The sequence below is a fragment of the Xyrauchen texanus genome, chromosome 25 (assembly GCF_025860055.1).
Source record: "Xyrauchen texanus isolate HMW12.3.18 chromosome 25, RBS_HiC_50CHRs, whole genome shotgun sequence".
Classification (NCBI taxonomy): Eukaryota; Metazoa; Chordata; class Actinopteri; order Cypriniformes; family Catostomidae; genus Xyrauchen; species Xyrauchen texanus.
Genome location: NC_068300.1, coordinates 7,844,170 through 7,856,894, shown reverse-complemented (window position 1 = coordinate 7,856,894; position 12,725 = coordinate 7,844,170). Strand labels below are relative to the sequence as shown.

Here is a 12,725-nt window from a genome sequence, read left to right as displayed (position 1 = left end):
CTAATCAGTACAAAAACTCTTTTGGACCAAATGCCACAGCATAAAGCTGTGATTTAAAAATGGGGCAGTTCTTATGTACAAGGGCAAGCTACTGCAAAAGCCGGGTCACCCCTTAACTTTATCCCGGACCTGGCTACAGTTAAAGTTCTCTGTTCAGAGGACCTTAGAGACCTTGAGGGTCGAATGTATATGCAGGAGGCTGGAGAGGCAGGGTTGGGCTAATCCATTCAGTGATTTAAAAACAAACAGTAAGAGCTTAAAATCAATTCTGTAGTGGACCGGCAGCCAATGAAGAGAGACTGAAATGGGGGGTAATATGATCTAGCTTGCATGTACCCGTCAAGAGCCTAGCAGCAGCATTCTGAACCAATTTGCAAAGGAGACGATGACGACTGGCTCCTATGCCAAGAGAATTACAGCGGTCCAGTCGTGTGGAAACAAAGGTGTGAATCACTTTTTCAAAATCATTAAAGGAAACCAAAGGCTTAACTTAAGCCAATAATCTCAAATGAAAAAAGGTAGATTTGACAACTGAATTAATCTGTTTGTCAAATGTAAGGGTGTTATCAAACTATATACCAAAGGGCCCAGATTTGAGTATTAAAGGATTTCAGATCCCCCAAAACAATCAATCTCAGATTTACTTTCATTGAGATTTACAAAGTTCATAGACATCCAAGCTCTAATATCATTCAAACAGGCCAGTAAGTCTAAAGCACGCTTCATGTTTTTTTCTCAGTGGCAGATCAATTTCCATGTCATCTGCATAACGATGAAAAGAGATTCCATGTTTATTAAAAATAGACCCTAATGGCAGCATACACAGCGAAAAAACTAAATGGGACCAAGAATGGGCCCTTGGGGAACCTCACAGTTAAGAGGGGTTGAAGAGAACGATGCTTGTCCAAGGTTAACTGAAAAACGTATATTGGACAAATCAGACTTAAACCATTCAAGAGCAGTTGGGGCGGCTGTGGCTCAGGTGGTAGAGCGGGTTGGACACTAATCACTGGATTGGCGGTTCGGCCCACATGACTCACATGCCGAAGTGTCCTTGGGCAAGACACTGAACCCCAAGTGCCTCCCAATGGCAGGCTAGCACCTTGCATGGCAGCTCTGCCATCATTGGTGTGTGAGTGTGTGTGTGAATGGGTGAATGAGTGTAAAGTGCTTTGAAATTGCTAAGGTTAAATAAGTGCTATATAACTGCAGACCATTTACCAGTTCCTTGGATGCCCACTGACTGCTCAAAATGGCAGATAAGGATCCATGATCTATAGTATCCAATGCAGCACTGAGGTCCAGTAACACAAGGGTCACCGAGTCTCCAGAATCAACTGGTAAAAAGATCGTGCCCCGACCAAGTATTGAGTGCATAAATTAACATACTTTTAAGAAGGTTGAAATTTCTGTATTATAAATTCTTTATTCTAATATTTTGAGTGCACCTGTATGTATTTTTGTCTTCCTTCACCTTTACTTGTCTTTATGACTCAGTGATTGTATTCATAAATTGTTTATGTACATTTATATAGCAAAAACAAAACAAAAAATCCACAGTTTTAGCACCATTTGTAGAATTTTCGGACGGTCCTTTACCCACCACAGGCACATTTTACAACTTATATCAATGTTAAATTTGCGACCTGAAATGATTTCACCATGACTCTGAACAGCTTAAATACGGAACAAATGACGAATAATTGTATCTTTAAATACGGGAGGAGTGGCAACCCTACACACACTTACATTTATGCATAAACATAGCTGAGAAATAAATAGCAGGGTAAACGTGTATAGCAGAGAATGTGAGACCAAAGCAAATATACATTTTTGCTTGTCAATTTTGCTCTAATTGCAAAAGAAAAAAAAAATCCGCTATTATGATTTCACAGCTTTACAAAAAGATAAATTATATAGATAGTGGTGGACGTAGCAGACAGACGAGAGAAAGAGGCCAACTCGTTTTTTAAAACGAATTCCAGTTTAATATATTAAAAATCATAATATTTTTAATTTACACTAAATAAAAAAAAATTGCAAATATAAAAAAAAATAAGCTAGCTTTACGCAGAGCCATATAGAGAGAGAGTTGCAGCAACTCCATTGACTCCAATGGAACGTTTTTTTTTACAGCAATGGCGGCTCGTGGAGCCTCTCAATAGTTCCCAGAAGTAGCAGCAAACACTGTAGAGATGCATCAGAACAAACCGCTTATGCGACGACTTTTATAAGGTGAGACGTTTAAAGAATAATATTATCTTATTCTGTATATTATCAGTACATCTAAATAAAAATAACTTGTAAATTAAAACCTTATAGTTGAGTATTACTCATTAAATTAGGAGATAAGGGATGTTATCGGATAACTAACAGATTAGGCAAGGATTGGAGCTGGATAAAGTTAGTAACGAACACCCTATTAATTGTAAAAGCTGAATTTTCAGCCTCATTACTTTTGAACGGCAGTTTATATAGGAGTATGCTTAAGTTGTTTTAAAGCTGAATATATTGTGTATATGAATAAGTATTGTAAGAATTATACATTAGATATATAATATTTATAATACATAAATAATTATATTACTATATATAGAATTGTAAACAATAAGCTTCATTTCACTAAATTTTACATTTCCGTAACTGCTGCTAATAGTTAATAGTTCATTGACCCATTGTGCGGTGCGAGCTGGACATCACCTGTCACCAGCCTGTCTCTGTACTATCTGAAAAGTCATAAATATGACATTAGTTACCATGAGATTAGTGAAAACAATGAACATGAGGTAACATAAAAAGGCAACAGAAACCCTAGCCTGAAATAAGTTGAGGCAAATAACGGTAAGTGAACACTAATCCTCAAATATTAGCTGATTTGATCTTTAAAAAAACAACATCGCTGTAACAACATACTCATGCTACATACATATGTCGATGTGTTACATAAATATATAAAATAAATGCATTTATTGACTACTAATTACCAGAAATCGCAGTTCTGTCACTCTACTCTAACAGTTTGGAATGACCGCAAAAGCACTTCCTGGAACTATCTGAAGTCTACGTGAATCACGTGACGATCAAGCATTTAGAACTTCCGTTGTCGCAAGGATTTACGTTGCTAAATAAGGCGGAAACGCGTCATCACAGTCAGGTCCAAATAAGCCCCGCCTACATTAACACTCAAAGCGTCATGCGAATTTCCATTCTAGCTTTTTTTTTTTCCTTTATTGAAGTTTAACAAAACAAATAGTAAGAACATACAAAAACGTCATTAATACAGAATACAGCATATGCTGCGTCCCCCTTGCGTCACGCACATGACGTCGTCATAGAGCATGCGTAGTTGAGTCGGTCAGCTCAGCGCTTCCTAAACACAAATTCAAACTCTTGCAGGTAATACATTTTCAGAGGACCTTAGAGACCTTGAGGGCTCGTTGTGATTATTGATATTGCTATTATAGTCTATTTATTGGTTTAGAAAAAGCACCATGGTATTACCATAATTTAATTTTGAACATGTATGTATTCTTTGAAATACAGAGAAGTGGCATGTAAATACCCTGATATATGAATGATCTGTTGAGCTTCCAGTACCATGGTTTATCAAAGTACAGTGGTGCATTTGGTGAATTCCTAAAATGTTTAATTTATTTCCAGATGTATAAAACAATATACTCTTTTGTTCCTCCTCAGTCCTGCTCTGAGTGATTGACAGCTGTCAGAAGCTGCTGACCTCATGGCATCATCCTCTGAGGTGAACGTCCACATGGAGGAAGTTGTGGTGGTCACGACCCCTGACAACGCAGGTCAGACTCTCTCAGAAGAGGAGAAGGACATTCTGGTGGCGACAGATCTCGAACAGGCTGGGTGAGAACATGTAAACTGAACGTGTCCCATCATCTCCCATTATCCACCTCTCTCAGACTGACAGCATCCGTCTGTCTTTTCCTGTGCAGGAAAAACATGGAGCAGTCCACGGAGTCGAGCACCAGCATCTCCCTGCCCAAAGAGACTGTCTTGGGTAGACTTTTGCTTCACATATTAAAGTAATAAGCCATTAGAGGCTGTCGTGGACATTGATTTTACCACAGTTAAAGGAATATATCAGGTTCAATACAAGTTAAGCTCAATCGACAGCATTTAAGGCATAATGTTGATTACCACAAAAAGATATTATCGACTCGTCCCGCCTTAAAAAAAAGCACAAATCTGGGTTACAGTGAGACACCTACAGTGGAAGTGAATGGGGCCAATCTGTAAACGTTAAAATACTCACTGTATGAAAAGTATAGCCACAAGACATAAACATGATTTAAGTGCAATAAAATGGCTTAAACCTTTAAGCTCGGATGGGCCACGAGAAAAGAAAAAAAAATAATCATCAAAATATTAATAACTACAGCCTTGACCCACACAAAATAGGTATTGTTTGAAAGCTTAGAAGCTCGACTTTCCAATGCATGCCGGTATTATGACCAAAACTGAACAAGTGCTTTGAAATTTGCAGACAAATCAGAAGTGCTCCGTTTTGATAATTTATACATTTGCACTGTACATAGTATTGCAATCAGTAAAAACATCAAACTGATCCAATAGTCATGTGTCATATGTAGTTGGAATGCTCTCAAAGAGTAAAATACAATCAGCCTTTTTTGCTCAAAGGCAAAAATATAGCGAGTAATAGCTAAAAGAACATGTCTTGACAATTACGTTGGTGTTGCTTATATGCTGCGTTTTCACTTATAACTTCATGGAAATATAAACGGAACATAAATACACATACCAATATTAGAGGAGGTGATTCTCTTTCAAACGAGTCCACACACACGATATAATTGGATGCATAGATCCTTAGATAATCCACATGAAGCACAATGCTACATGTGACCACCAGGAGATGGCGCCAAATACACGACACAGACTCAATGATGACTCAAATGACACTGAATGAAACTCATTCTGTAAAATTTCAATACTAAAATGCTATGCAAACCTTTAGTCATTGTTGTGTTTGCATGTGTAATTAGTTATTTTGGACACATGGAGATGTTTTTGGACACTATGATAAATTATGTTTGTAATGTTATAACTTTTGATTGCTTTGTCATATCAACACAAAGGTATTTTCAGATAGAGTTGACATGATTAGGAACAAAACTAAATTATTTCGGAGCCACCTTATTTACACCCAGAGACATATAATGTCAATCAGAAAAAAAGTTTGACATTTTGTGATTTTTTTCAGCAGTTTCTTAGGCTGAGAGTCTCAGAATGTATCATAATCTTTTATCATTAAATTAATTTTTTTTTTAAATTACAGTGATACCAAACACTTGACCATCTTTGTTATTTTTGTCGAGTTATAAGCCTTTAATTTTGAAACAGGACATCTTTAAAAATACCTTCAGAGCTTAAAGGATTAATAACCTTATCATTGTAAAGTTATATGTAATTTTACAACTTTGTTGTCATTACGACATGATGCCGTAAACCCTGTAGTCCTGGTAAATGACAATTTAAACAACTTTGCAGCTATGGGTGGGTGATATGACCAAAATCTTATATTACCATATGAGTACAAATATATCACGATAACAATTTATATAACGATTGTTTTTTCATCTACAAACTTAACATTTTCCCAATGATTATTGATGTAAATCGGATTTTTTTCAGATAAAATTAGGGCTACATGTTGCACAATAGTCTTTGTGTTTTCAAAAATATTTCTCAATGCAACTTAAAGTGTGAGCGGCAGTTTAGAATGTTTTGATGTTTTGGATTTTAGGATGTTTTGGAATATAGAATGTTTTGATGTTTTGGAATATAGAACGTTTTGTTGTTTTGGAATATAGAACGTTTTGTTGTTTTGGAATATAGAACGTTTTGATGTTTTGGAATATAGAACGTTTTGATGTTTTGGAATATAGAACGTTTTGATGTTTTGGAATATAGAATGTTTTGATGTTTTGGAATATAGAATGTTTTGATGTTTTGGAATATAGAACGTTTTGATGTTTTGGAATATAGAACGTTTTGATGTTTTGGAATATAGAATGTTTTGATGTTTTGGAATATAGAATGTTTTGATGTTTTGGAATATAGAACGTTTTGATGTTTTGGAATATAGAACGTTTTGATGTTTTGGAATATAGAACGTTTTGATGTTTTGGAATATAGAACGTTTTGATGTTTTGGAATATAGAATGTTTTGATGTTTTGGAATATAGAATGTTTTAATGTTTTGGAATATAGAACGTTTTGATGTGGAGGCTGAAATTCTTTACCCAATAACATGTGGAGACAGCAAAGCCAACCTCGTATGGAAGAAATTTGTATGTCCTGGCATCAACATCAAATGTGTGCAGGTGAATATACTGTGCATACACACAAACATGTATGTTTAAATGTACCTGACATGTAAACTAAACTAAACTACTGTACACAATAGCTGGTGAACAATGGTTTTAAATCATAGCTGTTACTATGTCATGTTTTTTAACACAGCTAGATTTGATGAAATTGCGCATTGAAGTTAAAGAATCTCCCATAAAAACTTGTCTTGTTGTGACCTTTAAGAAACACATATACTTACCACATAAGTAACTTAAGAAGAGAATTGATGTTACTTCATGTTCTTAGTGTAATTGTGCACCCTTTATGATATGATATTCGTCAATACTGTGTTTCAGTTGAATGAGCATCTGATCAGTCCAAAGGAGTTTGTGTATCTGGCAGGCAAATCCACACTGAAGGACTGGAAGAGAGCCATCCGCCTCAATGGGACCATGTTAAGGTCTGGGCAACTTAAAGGCATGGTTCATGCAAAAGTGAAAATTCTCTCATCATTTACTCACCCTCATGCCATCCAGATGTGAATTTCCAAAGATTTTTAGAAGAATGTCTCAGCTCTGTACGTCCATACAATGCAATTTTTTACTGTCTACTTTACAATCTCCACTTTCACATTCTTCTTTTGTTTTTGGCGATTTGCGTTCTTCGTGCATATTGCCACCTACTGGGCAGAGAAGAGAATTTATAGTAAAAAGGACTTAAAAATAGATCTGTTCTCATAAGTTCTGGCAAGTATTCACTTGCATTGTGAGGACCTACAGAGCTGGGGTATTCTTTTAAAAATGTTTGTTTGTGTTCGGCAGAAGAAAGAAAGTCATACACATCTGGGATGGCATGAGGGTGAGTAAATGCTGAGAGAATTTTCATTTTTGGGTGAACTATCTCTTTAACTGTTGTGTTGGGAATTCCTGAATTGTTCCATATAATGTTCTATAATCTAGATAAAAATACAGTTATTCAGTTGTTGCCCCACCTAAAGGCTATTTATCCTGGTTCCCTTTGTAGGAAGATCATGGATTCAGGTGAGCTGGACTTTTACCAGCACTCCAGACTCTGTTCTAACACCTGCCGCAGTGCCAAGATTGACCTGGTTGGGTCGCGAGCATCTCTCAGCAGCCAGCAGTCCACAGAGACTGCCCCCGCAACCCCCGCTTCAGTGGACGGTAGGAACACACCCCAAAAATTTGAATAATTTGTGTTTGTTGAAACAGTTTACAGAAAACATTTACACAGTTTCTGAAATGGTCTGTTCCATGGCAGCTGCGTGAAAGAGGACTTCTGAATGTTTTTCTACAGTGTTGCCATTAATTGTTTAATTGGTCGATAAATTGTAAAAAACTAAATTTATATTGTTGTTCTAGTGAATGGATCCTCAGACACTAATGAGGACTGCACAGAATGGGTCACGGCTATAGGAGGTGAGAAAGTGCCCGACCAGAAAATTCTCCATGAAATTTAGAACATTTTGATGATAGAATATTTTAAATCTGTGTAGTTGGTTATTTAAATGGTCTCTAAAGTTTTTTTTTTTTTAGAATTTATTATGTTTCTATGTTTGTGAATTTAGAAAATGTTCATGTTTTGGAATTTAGAACGTTTTGATGTTTTTGGATTTAGAAAGTTTTGATGTTTTGGAATTTAGAACGTATTGATGTTTTGGAATTTATAATGTTTTTTGATTGTGAATTTAGAACTTGTTGATGTTTTAGAATTTAGAAAATGTTTATGTTTTGGAATTTAGTAAGCTTTGATGATTTGGAATTTAGAATATTTTGATGTTTTGGAAATTAGAATATTTTGAAATTGTATAATTGGTCAGATTAACGCTCTATAAAGTTTTTGTAGAATTTATCATGTTTGTAAATTTAGAACGTTTTGAAATTTAGAAAATTTTGATGTTTTGGAATTTAAAACGTATTGATGTTTTGGAATTTAGAACGTATTGATGTTTTGGAATTTAGAATGTTTAAGAATTTAGAACTTTTTGATGTTTTAGAATTTAGAATATTTTGAAATTGTATAATTGGTCAGTTTAACGCTCTATAAAGTGTTTGTAGAATTTATCATGTTTGTGAATTCATAACATTTTGATGTTTTGGTATTTAGAACGTTTTGGAATTTAGAACGTATTGATGTTTTGGAATTTATAATGTTTTTTTTATTGTGAATTTAGAATGAGTTGATGTTTTAGAATTTGGAAAATATTTATGTTTTAGGATTTAGAAAATTTTGATGTTTGGGAATTTAATATGTTTTGGAATTTAGAATATTTAGAATTTTTAGAATTTGGTATGTTTTGAATCTGTGTAGTTGATAAGTTCAATGTTCTAACCTTTTTTCTTTTGGAATTTATAATGTTTTGATGTTTCAGAATTTAGAATGTTTTGAATTGTGTAGTTGGTCAATTTAATGTTCTCACTTGCCATTCTGTTTCATGTCAGAGGACACCATGATGTTCTGGAGAGGTTTGAAGAATGCTGGGTTGTTGGATGAAGTCATGGAAGACCTGCAAACAGAAATCCAGGAGATCCTCAAGGGCCTGGAGGAACGTATTCATGAACCGCCACTGCAGGTTAAAGGTTAAAGTTACAAAACAACTTTTATTCCACCCCTATTTACCTTTATTTATAATATAATACAATTCACCTGGTCTGGGTTTATTCTGCAGTAATAACCAACTGATTGTACATTCACCCAGACCAGGTGAATTGTCACACTGAAGGGGTTTATTTTTTAATAATTTGAGTCTGACATTCTATATTGGCCAACTTGTCCAGGAATGATAAAGTTTGCCAGACAAATTGTATAAATTCCAGTCATCTCATTTTGATGTTTATTTTGTGCTATTTTTGTGCTGGACTATGCACAATAATGCAATATAATAATGACACACAATCGAGTCAGATGAACGATAGCTGCTTTTCCATTAAAAAAGAAAACACCCTTCATGGAATTAGTCTAATAAAAAATGCTTTCAACAGGGTGCAAATAAAAAAAAACTAGAGCTATTAATTTACAAAGAGATGTTAAAATAACAAATAATTAGGTTATATCATATAATTCTCACCATGGCTAATATACTTGGCTCTTTTTATTATGACACTTTCTTCTGATATTTCATAGCAGCACAAAAGCGTTTTGCTGCCAAAGTGAAGTCAAACTTGTCCAGTGTTTCTCTACAACTTGAAAATATATATATATGTGTGTGTGTGTGTGTGTGTGTGTGTGTGTGCTGTACATTATCACAATCCTGCATTTCTGATATTCTTTATTGATCTGTGAACAGATGCAGCTCTGCTCAACAATATTGTTCAGAACTTTGGGATGTTGGACCTGGTGAAGAAAGTTCTTGCCAGTCACAAAAGCCAGATGGACCGCTGCAGAGAGCAGTACACCCGCAGCTTAGTTGGTCAGCACCTTCTGTGTGTGTTGCATTTGTGTATGTTTGTGGGGTCTATATCTTCTTAAGTTAGCAAAAATGAATAATTATCAGTGTAGTAGCCACAGATGGATTACAATCGTCTTTATTAAATTATGTCATAGTAAATCACAACAGAGCACCATATAGTTGTCTATATGTAAGGGATAACATACAGTTAGCCAGTCGTTATAGCAAAATAAACCCGGACGGGGTCTTTTATCACCCTAAAGCAGCTTATCTTATTTTTGTAATGATGACCTTGGGACTGTAAATTGTCCTGTTTATTGCGTGGCTACTTAGCAAATATATAAATGATATTGATTTAGGTTGAAATAATTGTATCATGTGAGTAGAGAGCGCCAAGTCAATCAAGTATTCCAGAAAGCTGTGTAATAAGACCAGTTAATCGAAGGGGGGAATTTAAAGGAAGGTTTATTGCAAGTGACCTCTCAACCTTTGCGTTTGTAGCACTAGAGCAACAGTGTGACGAACATCGCAAGCACGCCAAAGAACTCAAGAGCAAATCGCAACACCTCAACAACTTCTTGATGACCTTGACCCCTGTGACCTCACCTCCGACTTCCAAGCGTCCTCGCATGACCCGTGCCGTCTCAGGCCCCGCAACCGGGGCTGCCACGCCAGCACAACCCACCCACTTCACCCTTCCCATCACTCAGCTCTCCGGCATCCCATTGGACAAAGTGATGTCCGCCCAGGCGCAGTCTCCTCAGATTGGTGGATACACAGTGTTGACGTCACCGGGAGGGGCTGAACTCCAGTGCGATGGGTCGAATCTAAAGGTGCTGAGCACTGCCGCTGTATCGGAAGGCACCACGGGACCCACTATCGTCAAAGTGGTCAGTCCATTTCAACTGGTCACTCTGCCAAATGTTGGAGCTGGAGCCACAGTACAGAACCTGGCAGCACCAGCAGGAGGAGCTGCAGGCAACACTGTAGTTATGGTGCCTGTTAGTACGGTTAGCACTGCTTCTGTGGAGACTGTTGGGCCACAGGCAGAACAGACTGCAGAGCGGAGTGATGACCAGAAGGAGAAAGAGTAAAATACTCTTGAAAAGTTTGGTTTTACCAAATGTCAGTGTGTCACATAATTTGTATACACATAATTTGTATACACAAAATGAATTTTGTCGTTTGACATTGAGACAGTGAGTATTTTAACGTTTACGGATTGACCCCATTCACTTCCATTGTAAGTGTGTTCAACATGTAAGTATTCAAGATTATGCCACAAATGCAGTTAATTGAGCTTAACTTGTAATGAACCCAGAATATTCCTTTTAATTTTGTCCTAAAATTTTATATTTTCAAATATTTATATCACACTATACAAATTGACTTGTTTTTTTGTTTTTCAATCTTTACATGTCTTACATATTAGCTGTTTTGAAGGTACTTCGCTTCAAGGGCGTAGCAACCACGGGGGACCCGCACTCTTTAAAAAGGTGATTTGGTCCCCCGCTCTTTTCCAAGCTAAACCCATACCGAGTCCAAATGGTGGATTTGTATGCAGTATTCTTTGCGTTTTGTTACTTTGGGTTGATTGAGCGACCATCCATCCAATCACAGGTGCGTTTCATGAGCCGAAACAACCCTTACGTAACATGCCGTCAATCAGAGAGTCTGATCAACACATTGCTTTCAACAATGCTCATTTATCTCCATTGATGTTGATCTAAATGAATAATCTATTGATCTGCATATTGTTCATGATTGGCAGCATTACGTGAAATGCACTGCAGAAAAAAAAACAAAGGACAATCGTTCTTTTAAACACTTTGTAAGTGGAGATTATATCAGCACATGAGGCTTCATTAAGTTATGCTTTTTACATGAAGTTTTTGAAGTAATAGTTTGATCAGGTGTTTTTGCCCATTTAAGCAGATTAATAGATCTGTGTTAAATATGTAAAGCTACTTTTAATATCAGCTCCTGATTTTTACATCCATGTTGGTGTGCAGTCGATAAACTGTAGGAAAAAGAAAGATCATCTGTGCATTTTACTGAAGTGAATATGTAGATATGGACGTTATTGAAACTCATAATTATTATAAGACTATTATTAATGTCACTATTATAAAAGTCATGCACAGCAGTTCACAAACTGTTGGGAAATGACAGATTTGTTTTGTTCCTATAATGCTTAAACCTCTATTAAATTCTCTCTGTAGGTCTGTAGACATACAAATATTAAAGGATTCAATTTTCTTTTGATCGTTGATTCAGTGACTAACTTATTTCACACAAGACACTCATTTGTCATACTTCTGGCATCACCAGAAATGGTCACTGAATCATTAAATGGATATGACAAATTTTGGAGAATGTTGTCAAAACACTCGAGCCACTTGGATACATTTAAATCCCACAATGCACAGAGTAAAAAAATAAAATGTGCACATGCACAATTGTCATTATTGTCATTGTAACATTATTGTAATAATTTATTCAGGACCAGCTTGTGCTCAGTCTTTTATTGTCATGTGTGAAACAGAAGCAAGTGCTCCACAAGATGCCCTTTTGTTTTTTGCAGCTAATTTTGCAATTCATTTGTAATACTTGAATCTTTAAAATATTACAAATACACATATATAATGTATTAATATATACCATTAAATATTACTACTGCACTGTAAGTGTTGTGTTTGTGCGAGCCACCTACTAACAGCTGTTTGTCCCATGTGTGTACCATACCCCCAACACAATTTTAAATTGACTGCTACTACCCTGCTGTACAATGATATCTATTCAAGGGGAAGATAATTAATTTGACCAGTATCAAAATAAATCTATGTTCTCTGTTTTGCAGGCTGTTAACCAATTACCACAGTTTCTGTAAGCTATTTTTACTGTTCCACGGGACTGAGACCTTGATTTAGCCATGCCCCCTCTTTCCAAAACACCACACTGACACTGTTGAAACTGACAC

General features: G+C 36.1%; 1 protein-coding gene across 1 annotated transcript; it reads left to right on the top strand.

Moving 5' to 3' along the window:
- The first annotated feature begins 3,264 nt into the window (after window positions 1-3,264).
- On the top strand, window positions 3,265-12,487 carry LOC127619067 (glucocorticoid modulatory element-binding protein 2-like). Its single transcript, XM_052091796.1, has 10 exons — window positions 3,265-3,396; window positions 3,697-3,870; window positions 3,960-4,024; window positions 6,259-6,371; window positions 6,696-6,799; window positions 7,363-7,520; window positions 7,719-7,775; window positions 8,799-8,936; window positions 9,644-9,766; window positions 10,247-12,487. Exons 2-10 carry the CDS (start codon window positions 3,740-3,742, stop codon window positions 10,837-10,839), a joined length of 1,482 nt encoding a protein of 493 aa, XP_051947756.1. The 5' UTR covers window positions 3,265-3,396; window positions 3,697-3,739; the 3' UTR covers window positions 10,840-12,487.
- The last annotated feature ends 238 nt before the right edge of the window (window positions 12,488-12,725 follow it).

Coding starts and splice junctions, on each gene's coding strand:
- LOC127619067 (XM_052091796.1), top strand. CDS start 3,740: ATGGCATCATCCTCTGAGGTGAACGTCCACATGGAGGAAGTTGTGGTG. Junction 6,800..7,362: donor CTCAATGGGACCATGTTAAG/GTCTGGGCAACT, acceptor TTCCCTTTGTAG/GAAGATCATGGATTCAGGTG. Junction 9,767..10,246: donor GTACACCCGCAGCTTAGTTG/GTCAGCACCTTC, acceptor TTGCGTTTGTAG/CACTAGAGCAACAGTGTGAC.